Here is a 23,107-nt window from a genome sequence, read left to right on the forward strand (position 1 = left end):
CAGTTTGAATCTCCTGCAGGGCCCCAAAGGGGAAAGCATCTAAATTTTCTTATCAACTCTTCCAGATGTGGGGCACAAGGGCAAGAAGGAGAGTTGAGAGGTGAGACCTAAAAGCTGACAACATCAAAAAATGTAAGCTAGGGAAGTGGTTGTGGCTTAACTGATAGAGCGTCTCCCTACCATATAGGAGGTCCAGGATTCAAGCCCAGGGCCTCCTGACCTGTGTGGTGAGCTGGCCCACATGCATGCTTTGCTTACAAGGAGTGCTGTGCCACACGGGGGTGTCCCCGTGTAGGAGTGCCCCACACACAAGGAGTGCGCCCCTCAAGGAGAGCCGCCCCACATGAAAAAAACGTGGCCCGCCCAGGAGTGGCACTGTCCACATGGAGAGCTGATGCAGCAAGGTGACGCAACAAAAAAAAAAGCAACATGATTTCCTGGTGCCGCATGACAAGAATGCAAGCAGACACAGAAGAATACACAGTGAATGGACACAGAGAGCAGACAATGGGGGGGGGGTCGGGAAGGGGAAAGAAATTAAGAAAAAAAGTAAGCTGGAGCATATGTGGCTCAAACCGTTGAGTACCTGCCTCCCACATGGAAGGTCCTGGATTTGGTTCCCTGTGCCTCCTAAAAACAAAAAAATAACAAGCAAATGAGAAAATCAACTCGGGAGCCAACGTGGCTCAGTGGTCGAATGCTGGCTTCCCACTTACAAGGTCCTGGTTCAATCCCTGGCCCCAGTACCTAAAAAAAAAATAAAAAGTGAGATTCCTCATTACAGTCAGCAAGATCCCCAGATCCCATTCTCAAATCTCTACATCCAGGCAACAACCCATCCCCAACCTGGCAAAAGACATGAGGTTTATTTTCTGGAGATGGTAAGATATGAGTCTTTGGACCCCAGGTTACCAAGCAAGTTCAAAGCTGGGCATGCTGTACCATAAACAAGGGGATTGAGTGAGCCTGGGCAGGCAGGATTTTGAGGTCCAAGTCCTTCTCTACCACTGGGTAGAATGCTTCTAGGTCATTACCCTCCAGGCCGGACACTGGAAGAATCTGTAGAATCTCACTGGTTCCAGAGAAAAGGTATAAAGACACTAACGGAGATTTCTGGGTCACACAGTTTGGCCAGGTCTGCTGTGCAGCCCACAGTCAGCATGTTCCCTTCCAATCAGCTCTTCTGGCCCCGCTCTTAAATGTGAGCCAACAACTGAGATTCCAGACATCCAAGGAAGTTGTCAACATAAAAAATAGAGACTATAATCAGGTATATATACCATATACCACTGATTGTACACTTTGGGTGAGTTGTATGCTTTATTAATATGCCCAATAAAATTGAGTTTATTTTTTAAAAAATAGAGACTAAAATCAACACAGGGTAAAGGGCCATGGAGGAAACAGGGCCTAAGCAAGGAGAAGGAAACATCAAAAGGGAATTATCATTAATATCCCCAGAAAGGAAAGACAAGATGCACAACCATGGAATCAGAGCAGGATGTTATTAAAAGGAACCTTTAGGGGAAGCTGATGTGGCTCAGGTGCCTGGGCTCCTGCCTACCCCATGGGAGGTTGCTAGTTCAGATCCCAGTGCCTCCTAAAGAAGACAATGAGCTGATGCAACAGATGATGCAACAAGAGATGCAGGGAGGAAAGACATACTGAGAGACACAACAAAGCAGGGAGCAGAGGTGGTTCAACGATTAGGCACCTCCCTCCCACATCAGGTCCTGGGTTTGGTTCCTGGTGTCTCCTAAAGAAACAAGGAAGGTGAACAGACAGACACAGCAAGTGCAAACAACAAGGGGGTAGGGAGAAATAAATAAATCAATCTTTTAAAAAAGGAACTTTCAGAGAACAAAAATCTATCTTTAGAAATTAATGTGATAGTAGAAATGAAAACCCCATAGAAAGACTAAAAGATAAAACTGAGAAAACCTTCTAACAACAGAGCAAAGATACAATGGGATGGAAAATAAGAGAGAAAAAAAAAAAATTAGAGTACTAGGCCAGAAAATCTACTATGTGAGTAAAAGTTCCAGATAGAGCAGAGGAAACAGAAAGGAGGAAAACAAAAATGAAATAATTCAGGAAAATTTCCCAGGATTGAAGGAGGTGTGTTTTTAGATTGAAAGGGGGTTCACTGAGCACCCTACACAAAGGATGAAACTCGACTACTCCCAAGGCATATCATTGTGAAACTTCAAACACTGGAACAATTCGAGATCCTAGACACTTTCTAATAGGAAAACTAGGTCACATAAAAAATAGCAGAAGTCAGATAGCTTTACCCTTCTCTACAATAACACCAGACACCTACAAGACAGTGTAGCAATGCCTTCAAAATAGTAAAGAAAATCCTTTCCAACCTAGTATGCTATGTCCAGGACCACTACCTCTAATCAAGTGTAGGGTAGAATAAAGACATTTTTAGACATGCAAAATTTCAAAAAGTATATTTCTTTCCTGTCCCCTTCCTTGGGTAGCTACTGGAGGTTGTATTCTACTAACAGGTAGACCAAAAAGACAAAGATATCGTATACAGGAAACTGGAGGCGGCAGGGAGGATACTCAAAATAATGGGAAAGGGCCTCTCAAAATAACGGGAAAGGTTGGTGGCTGTGCCTAGAGGGCAGCCACCTTACCTGGAGGCAGGACACTGGGCAGAAGCCTGAACAAGATAGAGCTCCAAAGAGAAACCAGCAGAACGCCGGCTGCTCTGGACCCCCTGAGAGCAGGCTTAGGTAACCGGCAGTGTGTTGAGACTGACTTGGTGATAAATATGAGAAACAAAGCAAACATTTAAAAACAAAAAAACAAAAAAACTCCACCACAACAATTATTAACTAGAAAAAGAAAAAAAATTATGCTGGAAAAGAACATTAATCAAAGCTGACTATGTTACTTTGTCCCAAATAATGTTTACAGAGTCAAAATAATGCAAACACTGAATATTGCTTTCACCAAAATTATGTTGGGTCTTTTAGAAGGAGGCCTGTACATGTATGGGTAGGAGTTGGGGAAGAAAGGGACGTTAAATCCCCACCATCCAGAGGGAAGTAAACAGATAATGCCCAAAACTGGAAAGAAACAAAAAATCCAGCAGCAGCAATACATTCATATTATTGGAAATATAGAAGTAGATATCCATTGAATTGGCTGAACCAAGTGAAAAGTAGCTCTCTTTGGGAGAGTGAGGTATGAAATAGAGGGCTGGGAATGTTTTGTCTTTTTTTTTAATAATATACTTTAAATTTTTAAAAAAAGATACATAAAAAAATATGGGGGATTCCCACATGCCCCACTCCCTACCTCTCACACATTTTCCCACATTAACAACATCCTTCATTAGTGTGGTACATTTGTTACAATTGATCAACACATTTTGGAACATTGCCACTAAGTGTGGCTTATAGTTTGCATTTTAGTTTACACTCTCTCCCACACAATTCTGTAAGTTGTGACAAGATATACAATGACCTGTATCTGCCATTGCATTGTCATTCAGGATAATTCCCAAGTCCCAAAATATCCTCACATTACACCTATTTTTCCCTCTCCCTTCCCTCAGAACCTCCAGTGGCCACTGTCTCCCCATCAATGATAACAGTTCTTCCATTGCTAGAATCACAGTAAGTCTATAATAGAATATCGTAAGTCCACTCTAGTCCATTTTTTTGTCTTTATTTATTTTTTTAATATTACATTAAAAAAAATGAGGTCCCCATATACCCCCAACCCCCCTCACTCCACTCCTCCCCCCATAACAACAATCTCCTCCATCATAATGAGACATTCATTGCACTTGGTAAATACATCTCTGAGCACTGCTGTACCTCATGGTCAATATTCCACATCATAGCCCACACTCTCCCACATTCCATCCAGTGGGCCATGGTAGAACATACAATGTCCAGTAACTGTCCCTGTAGCACCACCCAGGACAACTCCAAGTCCTGAAAATGCCCCCATATCTCATCTCTGCCTCCCATTCCCTGCACCCAGCAGCCACCATGGCCTCTTTTTCCACACCAATGCCACATTTTCTCGATTACTAACCAAAATAGTTCATGAATAGAATATCAGTAAGTCCACTCTAATCTATATTCCTCCATCCTGTGGCCCTTGGACTGGTTGTGTCCACTCCACATCTATATCAAGAGGGGCCTTAGATTCCACATGGATACTGGATGCAATCATCCTGCTTTCAGCTATAGGCACTCTTGTGTGGTGGTTGACTTTCTTCACCTCCATGTTAGCTGAGTGGGGTAAGTCCAATAAACCAGAGTCTAGGAGCTGAAGTCTCTTGAGGCTCAGGGCCTGGTTATCACATGGTCAGTCCAGAGATTCAGGTCCCCTGGGTATATATTAAACCCCAGCACCAACTACAGTTCTGGTAAAAGTAACAGGAGAGACTTGTGAACAAAGATCACATCTGAGTCCAGCTTCATCACACAGAAACACAAACTCCAAAGTAGGGCCAACTGGCATGGCGCTGAACTCCATCTGCCATGACCATAGAACCTCTGGGTCTCTGTAGCCCTCAAAAGAACCAATACCTGGGGTTGTATCTACTTTATCTGTCTCTGGGACTCTGCTGAGGTGTGCATAAGGGCAACCCCTCTGATAACCTCCCAGCTCTTTTTGGAGACTCATAGCCATATAAAGGAAAGGACTCATTTGTCCTTTCCATTTCCCCCTTTTATTCAGGTCAAAAAGCATTTTTAACTCCTGGTATTATATTTCATTCCCTAATCCTGAGGATTCTGAGATGTTGATGCCCACTCCACCTCTAATTGAGAGGGGGCTTAGATTCTATGGGGCAGGTGGATGGGACTATCTTGCTTGCAGTTGCAGACTATCTTTGTTAGGATGGGCATTATCCATCATTATCTCCTTGTTAGTTGTCCCGGGTGAGTCCAATAAACTGGAGCAATGCTGCTGGGATTCAGGGCCCAACTGGCACATGGAAAACTCAAATATTTAAGTCTCTAGGACATATACCTACCCAATCTAGTACTAACTGTAGGTTCAAATAGAGGGAGCAGAAGAGCCATGTGAAGGGAAACCACAATTGCGTCTAACTCTTACATTGGGGAGCATAAATTCCAAAGTAGGGCCCACTGGCAGGGGACCAAACTCCTGAACTGTCTGCCTCTCTCTAAGCCAAACTCGGCATATAAATGTATTGCCTCCCCACCCAGAGTGGGACATGACTCCAGGGGATGAGCCTTCCTGGTACCAAGGAATGTTCTTTTTTATAGCAAACTTTTTATTATGTTTTACTATTAACTGTGTTCATACATAACATTAATAAAAACTAAAAATTAGTATTTTTTAAATTGGGATGTGGCAGTCTTTAAGATCTTGTCTAGTATAAAACCCTGTTGGTGGGATGGACTTGAGGGAGGGTGGTGTCAGCAGAGGGGCTGGACTGTGGGCCAACCACCTCGAGGTACAGTTAGTTAAAAACAAATAGCACTAAAAACAGACAAACAACCAGCATTTAAGCAGCCCAACCTTTACTGCCACATAATCATGTGTTGCAACCTATCACTATCTTTGTTTCTTTCACTTATTCTCCATCTCACTTGCCCACATGCCTGGCATATGGAATGCATTATCCTTTCCTGCAAAGAAAAAATAAATAACCCATGAATGTGCCTAACATGTCATTCATCTGACAAACTCCTACTGATCCGTTAAGACCCAGTTCAAACATTTCCTCCAGTACACCTTCCCCAGCTCTTAGAAAAGGCTCCTGGCTATCACTGCTTAGCTCCTGTGGCTCTTCACATTTATATGCACATTGATTCTGTCATATTAAATTATCTGTTTTCTTGTTTAGCTCTCCCATCATGCACAAACATATTAATGTTAACCTCTGAACTGGAGGGCAAAGACAGGGTTTTGTATCTTTTCAACCACCACACTTGGTACCCCTTCCTGAAAGATAAGCATACCTGATATTTCTTGAGTACTTGTGGTGTGTCATGCATACATTATCATTTATGAATCCCAGTAACTCACAGATGAAGCTGAGGGTCAGAAAGGTTAAAAAGCTTATTCAAGGCAATAGCTAGTAAGGGGCGGAATTTTGACTTGATCTCCATAGCCAAAGTCTTCAACCACTCTGTGATACTGACTTTCTAATATTCAGCAAATGTTTGCAAAATGAAAGAAGAAATGTACATGAAACATGTAGTTAGCACATCTCTTGGTGTTCATTAGCAAGAAAACCATCTTATACAAAATTCAAACCAATTAAAAAATTGAAGCTATAAAAATTCCTGGAGCTCTAGGAAAATGCATACAGTATTGTATAATCATAAATATCATGTATTCGTAATATCAAGATAAGCAATCTCTTTTTAAGTTTCAAACAGTAGCCAGGAAGCAAATTTCTAGACCCAGATTTTCCAGTAACTGATTGTATGGAAGAGATCAAAGAGCAGCCTAAGACCACTGGGCACACACAGCCACCTTAGATTCTCAATGTGACCCTTTATCAGATTTCAGCAGCTTTGGGTACAAATGATGCACTTCACAGTGATACTGCAGAGGATAATAATTCAAATCCCTTGTTTGGTTGGTGGAAATTGGTTCTTGTTTGTTTTCCCTTCTCCTCAGGATTTCTGAGCATGCTCAAGGTGGCACTGGTCCCCGTGGCTACCTTTTCCCTTTCAGGATCAGGTCTTGCAGATTTTAATGGGCTCTTCCAGGCTTGGGCCACCGTCACCTTAAAACTTTAAAACCCGAAAGTATAGACATGAGTCCAGCGACACAGCCTGCTGAGCAATGTGGTTGGTGGGGCAGGGGGCCCTTTGATGGGCTCACCTCTATGCTGACCTTTTCTTTCTGTGTCCCCATCTTAGTTCTTATACTGACCCCTCTGTCTTTTCACCATGTTCTCCATATTCGTCAGTGGTGAACATAAATAGTGATAACTACCTTAAAATTTTGTTGAAAAATGCTATTTTGGGGTATATTCTTTTTTTTTTTTTCTGTAGGAGGTACCCGGGATTGAGCCCAGGACCTCATGTATATGGGTAACAGACACTCAACCACTGAGCTACACTCACTCCCCATTTTGGGGAATATTCTTAGCTCAGTGCCTCCAGCTAGGTTTCCACACAGGTCCTTCCCTGTAATTCCCAAGTCCAGTAAAGACCAGAGGAATTAGAAAGCAGGAAATGGAAACTACAAATTAGAAATGAAGCATCCCTGTGCCCAGGTCCCTGCTCAGTGCTCACTTCAAGGGTTAACTACGCCATACCCACCCGCGTGTTCCTCCAGCTTATCCCTTTTAGTCAAACCCCGACCTCCGTCACCACCGCCACGGCCATCATCATCATGGTCATTTGGCAGAAGTGCAGTGCCGCCCATGGCAAAAAACTTCCAGTAGTGCATTTTAACTTTATGTATGATCAAAAGGCCCATAAAAATACTGTAGACAAATCCAAAGAGTAGCACCCATACTCCACTGCCATCTCTACCTCCAAACACTGAATGCTGCCAGCAGTCTCCAAAAAGCTCCTCCGAAAAATCCAGGTTCCAGCAGGTGATCTCAGTACACATGAATAAGCAATGCTCAGATGATGGTAAGAGGAAATGATGAACTTGCTCACACCATGTGATGAAGGACTCACGGGAGAAAAACTTCTCTGGCCTCCCCACCAAGAATACCTGTCCATTTCCTGAACAGTGGGGTTATTTTTACCTTCAAGACACCGTGAACTTTCTATCTGACCCGGTTTCCTTTACATGCCCAGTGAGGAAGCTTAGAGCCAGGCTAGTGGGGACTCTGGTAAATGGGGCTTTTGGTGTGCAGGGAGCCCTGACCTCATGCCTCTTTCCCATTGAGTTCCCTGCTCTGTTTTCCCTTTGTCTTATTTTCCTCATTTTAAATGTATTTTACACTGTTGTGTTCATCTTTGTAAGCCTTATAGTCCTTCTTTGGGATGTAAATAAATACAATTTTGAAAATAAATTCCGTAAGATTACAGCTTCGTGATAGATCTACAGATAAACATTGGAAGGCAACTTGGGAAAAAGATAACTGTGCTGGGGTATAGGATGATGGATAATTTTACTTTTGAAATGTGCATTAATATTGTAGAGTTGAATCCTTTTTCAGGAATCTTTTTCTGATTTCAAAAATACATGTCTATGTTAGAAAATGTAGAAAAGACAACAACAGAAAGATGAAAATTTAATCCCATTCATCATTCAACTCCCTAGATATTAGAGTTATCATTTTGGTAAATTTCTTTCCAGTCTTTTTTAGATGCATGTGTATGTGTATATATTTGTAAACTTCCTATGTTTTCCTAAAGTTTCTTTACATTTTTTTATAAATTACTTTTTCAGCTAATATGTTTTGGACATTTTCATTTGTCATTCACTATTCTGTACCATCATTTTATTTTATTTTACTCTCTATTTTTTTTTAAATGTTACATTAAAAAAATATGAGGTCCCCATATACCCCCCACCCCCCTCACCCCACTCCTCCCACATCTTTCATCATCGTGGGACCTTCATTGCATTTGGTGTATACATTTTGGAGCACTGCTGCATCACATGGAAAATGGTTTACATTGTAGTTTACACTCTCCCCCAGTCCACCCATTGTGCCATGGCAGGACATACATTGTCCAGCATCTGTCCCTGCAGTACCACCCAGGACAACTCCAAGTCCTGAAAATGCCCCCACATTATATCTCTTCTTCCTTCTCCCTACCCTCCTACCATGGCCACTTTCTCCACATCAATGCTACAATTTCTTCCATTACTAATCACAATAGTTCCATAGTAGAATATCAGTAAGTTCACTCTGATCCATACTTTATTCCTCTATCCTGTGGACTCTGGAACAGTTATGTCCACTCCACCTCTATATCTAGAGGAGGCTTAGATTCCACATGGATGATGGATGCAGTTCTCCTGCTTGGAGTTGTAGGCACTCTTGGCTCCCTGATGTGGTGGTTGACTTTCTTCACCTCCCTGTTAGCTGGCCGGGGTAAGTCCAATAAACCAGAGGGCAGGAGTTGCAAGTCTGCTGAGGCTCAGGGCCTGGCTATCACATGGACAGTCCAGAGATTCAGATCTTCTGAGTATACACCAACCCCAGCACCAAACACAGATCCGGTATGTATAGGAAGGTCACATCTGAGTCTAACTCCATCACACTCAGGAACACAAACTCCAAAGTAGGCCAACAACCTCTTTTCGAGGAAAATGCGGTTGCTGTAGCAGCCGCATTTCGGCTCCCCGGTACTCCTGACTCATGGCTGTTCACTGTCACTGAGGAACAAGTTGGTCAGGAAGCCATGCCGCAGCCATGGCTTTTAAGGACACAGGAAAGACCCCCATGGAACCAGAGGTGCCTATTCACCATATTAGAATCACACTGACCAGCCGCAACGTAAAGTCTCTGGAGAAGGTGTGTGCTGACTTGATTAGAGTCGCAAAGGAAAAGAACCTCAAAGAGAAGGGACCGGTTCGGATGCCTACCAAGACTCTAAGAATCACTACAAGGAAAACTCCTTATGGTGAAGGTTCAAAGACTTGGGATCGTTTCCAGATGAGGATCCACAAGTGACTCATTGGCCTGCACAGTCCTTCTGAGATTGTTAAACAGATTACTTCCATCAGTATTAAGCCAGGAGTAGAGGTTGAAGTCACCATTGCAGATCCTTAAGTCAATTATTTTAATAAATATTGTCAGTTGCTAAAAAAACAAACAAAACAAAAAACACCCAAAGAAGGGCCAACTGACATGGCACTGAACTCCAGAGTCATCTGCCATGACCATAGAACCTGTGGGTTTCTGTAGCCCTTAGGAGAACCAGTACCTGGGCTTGTATCCTCTTTGGCTATCTCTGGGACCCTGCTAGGGTGTGCGTAAGTGTGACCCCTCTGATGACCTCCTGACTTTTTTTGGAGACTCATAGCCATATAAATTCATTTGTCCTTTCCATTTCCTCCTTTTATTCAAGGTCAAAAAGCAGTTTTTTAACACCTGATGTTACATGTAGGCTGAGATATTCTGCTGGTTTGAGTTGATCCTTTTATTCAAGGTCTTTTTCTGGTTACATCATCAGCTGGTGCTTGGTAATAATCCCGTGGTGCCAGGGAGGCTCATCCCCAGGAGTCGTGTCCCACACTGGGGGGAAGGTAATGAATTTACATGCTGAGTTTGGCTTAGAGAGTGGCCACGTTTGAGCAACATGGAGGCCCTTAGGAGGTAACTCTTAGGCACACTGTAGCTCTAGACCTAGGTCATATTTCAGGCGTACAGGCTCATAAGCATAGTCTTCAGTATCAAGGCCTCATTGTTGGACCATCCTTCTTTGTTGGTCTTTGCCATTGCGCTTGAGGTATTATTGCTGTTCCATTGGGGAATGTGATAGAGCTCCCCTGGGTAGGAACTCAGCACTCCCTCAATTGTTGTTTTTAACTGTAACCACTATGAAAATATCCAAACATTTTTATGTACCCTGTATACATGCCCTGGAGAACTCCCTCCCAACCATGTGCCCCCTAATAGTAACACCCCACATCAGTGTTCCTCTCCTGCCATAGTTGAACCCCTCTGTTGCACCATCATTTTAAACTGCTGAAGTTGCATCATCCTTACTTGATGCATGGACCATGTTTGTTTAACAAAGCTCCCTCGGTTGGACATTCAGGTTGTTTACAATCACTCATGACTTCTGGTGTTTACCTAGATGGCCAGATAAGCCAACTTTTGCTAAAACGTGTTTCTTCCACTGGAATGTATCACTTTTTTCCTTTCTCATTGCAGTGGTCTCTGGTTCGTCATCCAGTTCTAAGTATGACCCTGAGATCCTGAAAGCTGAAATTGCCACTGCAAAATCCCGGGTATGGCTTCTTGCCCTTTGCTGTTGATGGGGGATCACCAAGGCATCCTTTGTTCAGAGGCCACCAAGAGGGCCAAAGTAGATGCTTCAGCCAGGCTGTGGCATCCAGTCCTGACCACCAAGCCCTAAATAATAACAGTGCAGCAATGGCAGTAGCAGGGATGGTAGTAGTAATACTCATATGAGTTCCTGTTTCATAAGTAATCTCAAGAAGTGGATGTAGCTCAGGGTTGAGCATCTACTTCCTATGTATGAGGTCCTGGGTTCAATCCCAGTACATCCTAAAAAAGCATAATCATCATCATATACCAGGCAGAGGACTAAAGGCGTCAAGTTTATTATCTCATGTCATTGGAGCAACCCCATTATGTAGCTACTATCATTACCTGCATTCAAAAATGAGGAAACAGAGGTTGAGGGGAGCTAAGTAACTTGCTCAAGGTCACAAGGACCTTAAGCCTTACTCAAAAGTTCTTAATGTAGTGGGCTGTCTCCTGGCTACTGCCTAGTCTACATTTTCTTAATTAATTAATTCCATGATTACTTTGGGGGATAGATATTACTCCCACTTTACTGATGTGGAAACTGAGGCACAACAGTTAAATGAGTTGCTTGAAGTAAAGTTAGTATTTTGAACTCTGGTTCAGTTAAACTCCAAGTAGTTTCTATAAGCTGAAGTGCCTGCAAGAAAACAAATAGAGGAAAGTGGGCTGGGTATGGGGCAGTATGGAGTGGTGGTGACTGTGTCACAGGAGAGATGTGTCCTGGCTAAAGGGGTAGTTGGAGGGAAGTGGACTTGGCCCAGTGGATAGGGCTTCCGCCTACCACATAGGAGATGAGATCTGCAGTTCAAGCCCTGGGCCTCCTTGACCTGTGTGGAGCTGGCCCATGCGCAGTGCTAATGCACGCAAGGAGTGCCCTGCCACACAGGGGTGTCCCCTGCGTAGGGAAGCCCCACACACAAGGACTGCGCCCCATAAGGAGAGCCGCCCAGTGCAAAAGAAAGTGCAGCCTGCCCAGGAATGGCGCTGCCCACACAGAGAGCTGACACAAGATGACGCAACAAAAAGAAACACAGATTCCTGTGCCGCTGATAAGGATAGAAGTGGTCACAGAAGAACACACAGCGAATGGACACAGAGAGCGGGGGGGGGGGGGGTTGGGGAGAGGGAAGGGGAGAGAAATAAATAAAAAATAAATCTTTTAAATAAATCAAATAAAGGGGTAGTTAGATTCAGCTATCGTGGACATGCTGGAATGTGGGCCTGGTGTTGCCAGATCCTCAGGGTTTTCTTTGAGAAAGGAACTGTATATCTAGGCTTATATATGAAAGCTCTTAACATTTAAATTTTTTAAAAATTTAATACCATGCAGGCCAAACAAAGCATTCCTGACAGCTCTATCTGGCTCCTGGGCCATGTCTTCCTTCTCTAGCTACCACAGTGCTTGTTACCTGCATGCAGTGCATTTAAGTACCCCTCACCTGCTTACACAACCCTGGGAATTGCCATCATCCTCATCAGTGAGAACAGGAGAAGGAAACTCAGAGAGGTGAAGATGGCTCAGGAGAGATCACTCAGCTAGGAAGTAGGAAGGCCAGGCTCCATCCCAGGTCAGCCAGCTCCTGTCCATTTCCTATTTCCCTGGCGCAAGGACTGGCTAGGTACGATGTGCAGGAAAATCAGGCTGGGATTCCAACAGAATAGATAGCTGCAGAGACCAAGGCCAACATCAGTGAAGGAAGGTTGTTGCAACCAGTGTGGTCCAAGGGATGTTGAGTGGAGTCCCGGTGTTACGTGTGGGGGCTCTGGGTTCGTGGCGCCCCTTCAGGGAGAAAGCAGCCTGCAGCTCCGTTGCAGCCCCTGACCTGGCTCCGGGTGGGGTCTTCTGCCATCCAGGTCAACAAGCTGAAGAGAGAGATGGTTCACCTCCAACAGGAGCTCCAGTTCAAAGAGCGCGGCTTCCAGACCCTGAAGAAGTAAGTTCACCCAGCCCTGTGACGCACAAGGACTGGCCCCATCCAGTCTCCCCTCCTGCCCTCCCTGTTCTTTGCTCCTCGTTCTCTCTCTCCTTCAGTCCCTTTCTTCCCCTCTCACACTGTGGCTCTCTAACCATTTTATTCGAGTTCTGTTCCCCTGACGTTTACTGAAAGTCCTGTCACCCGGGATTAGGGTTTAGAAAGATAAAAGAGAAGAGTCATGTCAGACTACAGAGCTGTCATTGTCCTCTGAACGCCTGAAACCTATAGGGTCTGTTCCAGTCAATTGGGTTTTGCTCTCCATCCACAGAAACAAATATGGTTGAGCATTTCTTGGCACACGTCCTCTTCTCAAGTAGATCCAATGGAGTCTAAGACACATGCAGACAAACCCTTTTATTCCCATGGTCTCTGGAAGTGAGCAACTACTTCCACTAGTGCTCCACTGAAGGAGTAATGGTCTGTTCCCACAACAAGTTAATTATTAGAAAAATATGCATGGGAGAGTGGATGTTGCTCAGTGGTTGAGCACCTGCTTCCCACCTACAAGGTCTTGGGTTTGAGCCCCAGTACCTCCTAAAAATAAAACAAATGAAAAACCAACTTGGTGGAGCCGGTGTGGCTCAGAGGTTGAATGCCAGTTTCCCACATATGAGGTCCCAGGTTCAATCCCAGCCCTGGTACTTCAAAAAAAAAGAAAAGAAAAAGAGCTATGTATGATGCCATGTACACTGTACTTTATGAGTGACTTAAAGAGTCTCCAGGACAACATGGACCAAATGTATTGTTTACATTTAGAAGCTGACTTGCAGCTCTCTTGTTTCTTGTGCAGATATATTCGTTACCATTATCGCAGTTATACTGGCTGAGATTTTGAGCAGTTATATTGTGCCTGAAGACACGTTCAGTGTTCCTGCCTGGGTATTTGCATTTGATTCTCATACAACTTCCTGAGGAATGTTCTTTTAACTAACCTCCATTTTATAGATGAGGAAACAGAATCATATAATGTGTGCTCAGTAAATGTTAGCTTATTAATTTTTTAGGGTTTTTTTAAATTTTATTTTTGTAATGTTAACTTATTATTATCATGAACCATGGAATATATCTGTGACTTTTCCAGTGAGTCTGCATTCAGTAGGTTCAGCGGGCCAATGGAACCATTTCTCCAGGGAGGATAACCAGCAGTAGATTTCTCTGTTCTGAAGGAATTCTTTTTCAGATTCCCAGCAAGGCCACCTCCATACTGACAGGTGCCTCACTAGTCACGTGTTTTTCCTTTCCCTAACTGGACCTTTTCCTCATCCCTGGAACCCACAAATCTGCCCCCACTACTTTATGACCACAGTCCCAAGCCGAGGTAACAGTGACTATCAGTCAAGGAGCAGTTGATCCTTTTTCCCATCGTCCTATCCCATAAACGCCCACTGACTGGGTTGAGCAGCCATGAATCCAACACAATGCACGGGGTAAGAAATGGCTTTGTATTATAAATTCTATAGTCATTTTTTTGTGTGTATTGAAAATTGTTATAAATTATGACTTTATATGTTTTTTTAATATGTGTGTAATCATGTATCAAGCCTGTCTCTCAAACCATATTCTAAATCCTTTGAGACCAAGAACAGTTATGCTGCTGCGTAATCTTCATTAGTGCCAAGGACAGGGCAATAGTGTGAGCTCCTATAATGCAGCAGCCTTGGTCAGCCACTTTCTGAGACAGCTTCTGAGCACACAGTTAAGGGCTGCTTACCAAGCGTGCCTTCCCCTCACCCTCTCTGGCAATCCTCAAGAGCTTCTGCTTAGAACACTTCCCATTATTCTCAGAGCCACCGCAAACCTGTTTTACCACTTTGTCACCCTGTAGCAGCATTGAAAATTCTTGTCCTTTGGTAAGCTGATGCAGAAACTCCAAAGACAAGTCTCCTTTTTTCCTCTCCCCGCTCCACGTTTGATACCAGGCCCAGATACGACTCCCTCGTGGCCCTGGCAGGCTGCTCGGTAGCTGGAAGCCTGGCTCTGTGCTCAGAGCAAAGGAGGTGTCTGCTTTGACGCAAACCTGTTGGGGCAGCAAGGAATGCGGCCTCAAAAGGCAGATGACCTGGGTTGAAATCCTAGTTCTCTGGCACCTTGGAAGAGTGACTTACCACTTCTTAACCCCAGTTTCCTTTTCTGAAAAAAAAATAAATAAGTGGTTGTAAAGATTAAACTGGAAAATCCACATCAAGTCCCTAGCACGGTACCTGGTGCACAGTAAGAACTGAGTGAGGGTAGAGTGGGGGAATGACCTCAAGCTCGTTACCTGCCTGGCCTTGGGAAGGGAATGGACTCTACCCACACTGGGCTAGAAGTGCTGGAAAGCTCAATACACCCCCTCACGTCATTCCATCTCTTTATCCCCTTAAGAGACATTTTTGTTCCTCTGCATTATCAGTGAGGTCACTGATGGAGTAAAAAATATATCGAAGGCCACTCAGCTAGTGTCAGAGTGGGACTGGAATCCGAGGCTGGTGGGTTTTGAAGCTCATCGCCTAATACCTCCGTTCCTGGCTTCACCCCACACCGCGCCTCTGCCTATTCCCAGGAAATATTAACCCCCTTGCCATCTTCCTTGAGATCCTTTTGAGGGTCTAGTTGGGGGGTGACCCAGTCACTCCTATTTCTTAGTCTTCTCTCTTTACAGAATATTGGAGGAAGGTGAAACTTATCCATTTATTCTATTCCTGGCTAGCAACCCTAGTTCTAGAAAGAAAGAAAGGAGAGAGGGAGGGAAGAAGGCAGACAGACAGGGAGGGAAAAGATTAATGAGAATTGAAGGATAACTCTTGGAATGGAATCAAAATGAAAGCTTGGGGTTTTGGCTCATCAGCTTTCCTGAACCCTTAAAAAGAGGCAGGATGTGACTCTTGCATTTTGTCACTGTGGGCATTTCTCAGTACATCCTAGGAGTTGCCCTACCCAGGCAAGAGGTTCGGGGCTCGGTGAAGAGGAGTCGGCTGCTGGCCAAGCCTTTGCCCCTCTCCTCTGCAGCTTTCCTGTGGCTACTGGGTGTGTGAGAATCTCTGAATTTCTGAGAGAAACAGCTGCATAATTTGGAAATCCTAAAACACGTACACCGCCCCCCACCCTACACACACACAACTTTTCTTTCCCTTAAAAAAGATTCATTCACTGAACACATAATGGTGAACCTTTGTTCTCTCTCCCTGCTTCATCCCAAGAGTGTTCCCTTGTGGAGCTGCTCTCTGGAGCCAAATTCCAGAGCCCGGTTGCTAAGGTTCCTGAGAGAAATCAGGTATAGGCAGTTGGAGAAGCCTGCGGCCTAGCAGACAAGCCTCTTCTGTCCCGTCCTGCTGGGGATTCAAAGCCATTGTCACCCTGTTGGCAGAGGACAGCTGGGCACAGCCCCTCCCAGAGCCCCTGGACATGCTCAAGCAAACAGCGGCCCTTGCACCCCCCCATTTGGGCAGGGCCACCTCCTCCCGGTGAGCCCCGTTTCCACGGTGCTTCTTAGGCAGGACTCGGAGGGGGAAACTCTGAGGAGACGGCTTTTTTGGACTAAATCTGAGACCTGTCTTAGCTAACCTGGCCCAAGTCCTCAAAGGAAAAAGACAGGCTATTTTTATACGTAAATAGAGCTTTGTTTTCTCCACAGAGGCTAGAATAACGGAAGGGGGAGGGCTGTGCGCAGACCAGCTCCATCCCTCTCTCCCTCTCTCATGGGCAAAAATGACTTGGAAGAGAGCAGGACCGAGAACCTGCTCCCCCTCAGTGATTCCCCCCTCAGGTTATTTTTAGCCCAGGACAATTTGGCCTTCATCACAAAACCAGAAAGGAATGCCTGTGAATGGTTTATTGGTTTATCATCCTGAAATAATGGGTTTATGGTGTTCCCTCAGCCTGTAAAACTGCCTTTTCTTCACTATGGACTAAAACCTCAGGCCTAGCCTCTGGCAAAAGTATGAATCAGTTAAAATTCATCTCTGCCCTTGGAACCTGTTCCATGCAACACTTCTCTCTCCCCAGAGGCTTAGGACCCCACCATGGCCACCTCTGGTTTGGTCTGACCTTCAGAAAACTACCTTGAGACCCTTGACTTCTTTTTATCCTTTTCCACCCGTCAGAATGAACCTGTAGGTAGGGCCTGGATAAGCCTGTAAACTCTGGACCAGAAACCTTTAAACCCCTTGCATATGTCCAGTTGCTTCCCAGTTCACCTCGTGATGTTCCACCTTTTGTCCCATTTGACATTCCTAACAATTCTTTGATGACAGACAGGGTAGATGACATGAACCCTGTTTTCTTAGAGGAGAAACTGGGTTTCCGTGTGGTTGAGAGCCATGCCCAAGTAATAGGGCTGGGACTCTCTTCCTTTTAACCTATCCTTCGCTGTGTCCATTAGGTCAACAAATGCTTATTAAAGGCAGTGATTCTCAGTCAGGGAAGTTTTGACCCCAGGGGACATTTGGCGATGCCATACCTGGAGGGTGGTTCTACTAGCATCTAGTGGGTAGAGGCCAGGGATGCTCAACATCCTACAGTGCACAGGACAGCGCCCCAACAAAACGATCCAGCCCCAAATGGCAAGAGTGCTGAGGTGGAGAAACCAGGATTAAATTCTATGCCAGACCCTAAAACTACTCCAACCTACTCAACCCTGTTCACTAGCCAGATGGGGATACTGCCATGTAACCTTTAATTATAACACAATATAATGTGTGCAGTGTCACAGATGCCTGCAGCACATTGTAGGAACCCCTAGCCCAGCCCGGAGGTCCCTGGAGGTGGTCAGGGAAGGCTGTCTATTGGTCTGAGGCCGAGAGACGTCCTGACTTGCAGGAGCAGTGTTGCCCACAGTCACACACCATGAGGCTTTTGCCATCTCCTAGGGAGGTGGGGAAGGGCATGCAGGCCGAGGAGACTCTGAGGGACTGATTTCTGTGGCCTGTGCTTTTTGCTTGGGGAAACCCGGCCCTACTATAACTTTATCTGATCTCTCGCAATCACTGTCTTCTAGAATCGATAAGAAAATGTCTGATGCTCAGGGCAGCTACAAACTGGACGAAGCCCAGGCGGTCTTGAGAGAAACAAAAGCCATCAAAAAGGCCATCACCTGTGGAGAAAAGGAAAAGCAAGATCTCATTAAGGTCAGTTCCCGGTGAGGTGGGCGCCAGGTCCCGTCTCTCCAGAGCACGCCCACGCTGCATTTCTGTGTGGTACATAGACCATGGGTTCTTATTACCAGCCTTCTAGGGGTTTTGGTCCCATGACAGAGGAGACGACGATGGAGGCTCAGAAGCCTCAGGGAACTTGCCTAAGGTTACACAGCTGGTATGACCTCTGACAATTCCAGAGTTGGAACTGAAACTGTCTGGCCTAATCCAAAGCCCATGTCCTCACCACCAGCTCTAACCACCTGGCTTACATTTTTGAAGAACCAAGTAGAGGGAGGTGGTTTCAACATTGCTAACCTTGACATCAAAATGTAGCATCTCTCTAGGCATTTAATTGCACATAATGACTTAATGCTGGGAACTGAACAAATGCTAATAGATATTACTTACCGTGCCAGGCAGTTGTGCCAAGAGTATTGCATGCATTGTATCTTGCTTCTCTCCTAGTTTATTCCCGTTACACCGATACAAATTTGAAAACTCAGAGAGTAAGTGATAGAGCCCCAATTCTAACCCAAGAATTTGTAACTCAGAAGCCCATTCTCTTCACCCTGTACATATCACCTCCCCACACAGGTCCTGCCTGACCTCTGAGGTATTTTATTATTGTTCCCTTCTACAAATTAGGAGTTTGAGTCTCAGAGATACTATAAGTGACCTCGTGGCAGCCACTTTCTGCTTTATGACAGCAGACTAATTCTGAAGCTCCTGCCCAGGACAGCAGCCCAGGGAAATGTCCAAACAAGGTAGACAGTGAGGTCGTGTTTCATCATGATAGAGCGGTTAAGATGGCAGTCTTTTTTTTATAACTTTATTTTGTACATTTAATAATTGAAAATATAAACAATAATTGAAATAGAAAATGAAAATACAGTTGAATAAAAACATACATTTCTCATTTAAATATACTGAATACATATAATTTTTTTTTTAATCATACAATAAAGATGGCAGGGTCTTAAGTCACATAGACCAGTCTGGATCCTGGCTGTGTCACTTGCCAGCTTTTTTATGTGACCATCCCCTCATATAATCATAGATCACCCCTCACTGCCTTAAATAGGAGAATGGTAGAGCTGACAGCTGAGCATTGGTTGTACTAGTGCTTTACACTCGTCACCTCATTTCATCAATCTGGTAGCCCCGTGGGATAAGGCCTATGGTTATTCCCATTTTACAGGGGAACAAACTGAGACATGGGTTAATCAACTAGCTCAGATCACACGGTGAGGAAGTAGCAGAGTAGGGGTTCTAGCTCTGGCCGTCTGGCTCCAGAGCCGGTGTCCGCACTGGTCCCCTAGGTAAAGGGACCAGTGAATGCCCAGTACTTAGGGGTTCCCTCCTGCTGCTAGCCCTTTATCACAGGGTAAGTACAATGTCTGTGGTGAGCAGGGGGTTCCTAACTCCGCGGTGGGGGATGGCAGGCCCAGAGCCCCTTCCCGGGAGGCACACCCCTAACCTACCTCCCCCCCGCAGAGCCTCGCCATGCTGAAGGACGGCTTCCGTGCAGACAGAGGGTCCCACTCAGACCTGTGGTCCAGCAGCAGCTCTCTGGAGAGTTCGGGCTTCCCGCTGCCAAAGCAGTACCTGGACATGAGCTCCCAGACGGACATCTCGGGAAGTGTGAGTGGGCAGTGTGGGCCGCTTGCCGCCTCCTTGGGGCTGCTGCAGCCCCCTTAAGCCCCTGTGTCTGGCTGTGAAAGGAGCAGCAGCTCTACCTCTTCTTCCTGAACCAGCACAGGTTACTGGAAAATAAGGGCGCCCTCCTTCTAGTTCCTCACCCACAGAACTGGCCAGGGCTCTCTGCGGGGCTGGCTGCTAACTCAGCCCTCTGGAGCTGCGCAGGACAGTAGGAGAAAACGCTGTGGAGGAAAGGCCAGCTCTGGCTCCAGGCTCTTGAGCATTGCCTGACCAAGCTCTTGAGTCTATAGGTGAAGCACAGAAAGCGTTTTTGAAGGACCGAGTGTCTTTCTCCTCCTTTCATCCTATTTTGTAGCTCCATTGTTTTTCTTTCACTAGCTGGAAGACAGAATATTTTCCTCCTGTTAGTCCCAAAACATGCAGGCAGCTCTCCCACAGCTGCTTGACTCCTAGTTCAAAAGCTCTATCTGGTCATGGTAATAAACAGCAAAAGTACCATCAAGATGCCCATAGCTTTTGAAAACATCAGTCAGGGTAGGATGAACCCATGGGGATCAGTAACTGTTTTGGTTTTTGTTTGTTTTTTGTATTTTTTTGAGGTACCAGGGGCCAGGAATTGAACCCGGGACTTTGTATGTAGGAAGTCGGCACTCACCCACTGAGCCACTTCGGATCCGTTGAGTTGGTCCCTTTGTTTGTTTTGCTTGTTATTTTGCTCGTTGTTCTTGTTTGTTTGGTTTTTTTAGGAGGCACCGGAAACCAAACCCGGGACCTCTCGTGTGGGAAGCAGGCGCTCAACTTCTTGAGCCCCCTTCTGCTCCCCTCCATAACTGTTGAAGAGCTTTTGTTTCTCTAGAGCAGGTGACTTTGAACAGACCCTCCTCCCAGCCCCTGTGACTGAATGCTCTTCCTATCTGATTTCTATAGTGTGTTCCCACTTGTAAAGAGAAGCTATGTCCATGCGTGATCCGGTGAGCCTCGTAGCTTCTTCCCATTCTTGACAGATTGGCACGGCAAATGGGGCTGCCCCTCCCACCCCCACCCCTCACCTGTGTGTCCAGCCACAAGCCACCCGCTACGGCACAAGTAGTGATGAAGAACTTCGGAGTTCCAGGCCCCTTCCTTGCTCACCCTCAGTTGCACTGCTGACAGCAGCCTCCCTGCGTTTTGGGTTGACTCTCCCCAGTACCCCCAGAATGGCTTTCTTGTTTATTGGCTGCCCCTTTGTCCTCCTCACCCACTCTCCTCCATGCTTCTGTGGCTTGAATTGGTTCCAAGCCATTTGGGACTGCAAGCTGATCTTCTGGGTCCTCAGCTTCTTTTCTAGAAGTATGATGGATGTCTGGGTTTGGGGTTTTTCCCATGGCCCAAAGGAAGGGAGAGTAGTTTGCTTTACTAGCTCTCTTGCTGTACGCACAGCCAGCCTAATAATCAGGGGCTATTCTTAGCTGCATCCCACTCAAGCTGTCAAATCTCTCGTGAAACCCAATTCAGCACCGGCCACAATAGCCGTATAATTCCAGACTTTGTTCTTCTCCTCCAGTTCGGCACCAGCAGCCACAATCAGTTGGCAGAGAAGGTTAGATTGCGCCTTCGATATGAAGAGACTAAGGGAAGGTAATTCAAGGTGGGGGGAGGGGACGGGGGGGAGGGCTTCAGTAATAATTATTTTTGTAAAGAGTCTGCTCTTTGCTGTGCCTGGCTTTTTACGTACCTCATCTTGTTTAATCCTCACAGATTAGGAGAGATATAAAAGATTAGGAAAAGATAGGTGTGATAATCTTCATATTTTAATCCTCTCTGAAGTAGAAAGAGGAAATGATAAAGTGTAGAACTATGCTTTGAGGCCAGATCTGTTTAACCTCAAAGCCTAGTTGTCTTTCCAGTTTCCTGCCTGTTTCTATAATCATGGTTTCCCCCCAAGATCCTGTAAGTAGTTTGGTTTGAAGCAGCACAAGTGGGGTTTTGGCAACAGGCTAAAAAGACTATGGAAACTACCCACTTTGATGAATTATGTACAACTGGGAGCAAGCTGTGCTTTTAAAAGCCTAGATCCCACTGGTGATTTTGAGTATTCTGTGGCTTTTCAGAATCCTAAGCCTTGAGTTCCATGGTCACAAATGAAATTAAAATTAAAATAATAATAAAGCATCTGTTATAGGCCAGACATTGTACTATAACACCAGGCCATACATTACCTCATTTAATTTTAAAAGCAACTTTATAGCACAGGATCTATCTTATTCTTTCCATTTTAGAGAAGAGAAAGATAAGACCCAAGATGTCTCATGATTTTTCTAGGTGGTGGAGTCAGAATTTGAACCCCAGACTGTCTGGCTTCAAGTCCACTAAGCCAGCCTTACTCAGAAGAACTCCTACATTAGCCAGGTTTACCATATCCATTATCTTTAGGCTAAATTACCTGGTTCATGGAACTTCTCAGCCAGGTCGGTAGAGTGTGACAACGCCCAACTCAGCATGAGGACTCTTTGCAGCATTGACAGAAATTTGTTAGAAACCAGAGAAGGCAAAAAAGGAAATTCACAGACTTATGTAACTCTAAAGTCCTGGGGTCATTAGCTTCAGGCACAGCTGGATCTAGGAACTTAACTGACATTACATAGGCCCAACCTCTCTCCTGTTCTCCACCCTGCTTGCCTTTATGTTGACTTCTTTCTCAAGTAGCCTTTCCTGTTAAAGTCGCAAGACACCCCCCAGAAATTCTATGTTTACATACTACCTGTTTAGCAACCCCAGTGGAAAGAGGGCCTGCCTTTTCTAATAGTTTTTACAAATCCCGAGATTCACTCATTGTTGCCGCTTGGGGAGTGGCGAGATTATAATTCTCTGAAGATCCCACCTCTGAGAAAGGGATTGAGGTCAGTTTTGTGGGAAGCAAGTGATCTGAAAGAGGAGTGGTTCCCTCAAAGAAAAATGGTCATTGTAATATTGTTAACAGAAGACAGAAGAATTGGATACTGAACAGGTAGAAAAAATTATACATGCCCTGTACACTGTATCAGCTCCCCCTAGAGGAGCAAAGTAGCAGAACTTCTGCTTTTGTACAGCCGCTTCTCGTTCCATTCTGAACCTTGGATCCTTTCTAATACCTCTCTAAGTGATTACCCCTACTGATGCTGAAGCACTGGAAATCTTCCCTCTGGAGTTCAACCTTTTACACTTCTCACCAGAGTTTCCTGGCTTCTCAGGCTTTACCTAACTTCTTACCTCCCCCTCCACCCAAAGCTATTTTAAATGTAAAGGGCAGAGCAGTCTGCTGAATTGGGAAGCAGAGGCTGCAAATTTGAAAGAGGGAGGGCAAGTGGCTAATAGGCCAGGTCTGGTCATTGTATGCCAGATTCCATCACCTGGGGAGAGAATCTAGAGTTTTCATGAGTTTCTCTAAAGTTTATGACCTGAAGTTT

At 45.1% G+C, this 23,107-nt stretch overlaps 1 protein-coding gene across 9 annotated transcripts in view; it reads left to right on the top strand.

The window, feature by feature from the left end:
- The window catches only part of WWC1 (WW and C2 domain containing 1), a 158,167-nt gene that overhangs the window by 91,458 nt on the left and 43,602 nt on the right, over positions 1-23,107 (top strand). For all 9 annotated transcript variants that reach the window (XM_004468558.5, XM_004468559.5, XM_071210970.1 and 6 more), the window contains exons 4-8: positions 10,814-10,890; positions 12,788-12,867; positions 17,885-18,014; positions 19,518-19,664; positions 21,226-21,299. In XM_004468558.5, coding sequence (XP_004468615.1) covers positions 10,814-10,890; positions 12,788-12,867; positions 17,885-18,014; positions 19,518-19,664; positions 21,226-21,299 — 508 coding nt within the window. The remainder of the gene's footprint in view (positions 1-10,813; positions 10,891-12,787; positions 12,868-17,884; positions 18,015-19,517; positions 19,665-21,225; positions 21,300-23,107) is intronic.

Source organism: Dasypus novemcinctus, chromosome 2, assembly GCF_030445035.2.
Source record: "Dasypus novemcinctus isolate mDasNov1 chromosome 2, mDasNov1.1.hap2, whole genome shotgun sequence".
NCBI classification, from domain to species: domain Eukaryota; kingdom Metazoa; phylum Chordata; class Mammalia; order Cingulata; family Dasypodidae; genus Dasypus; species Dasypus novemcinctus.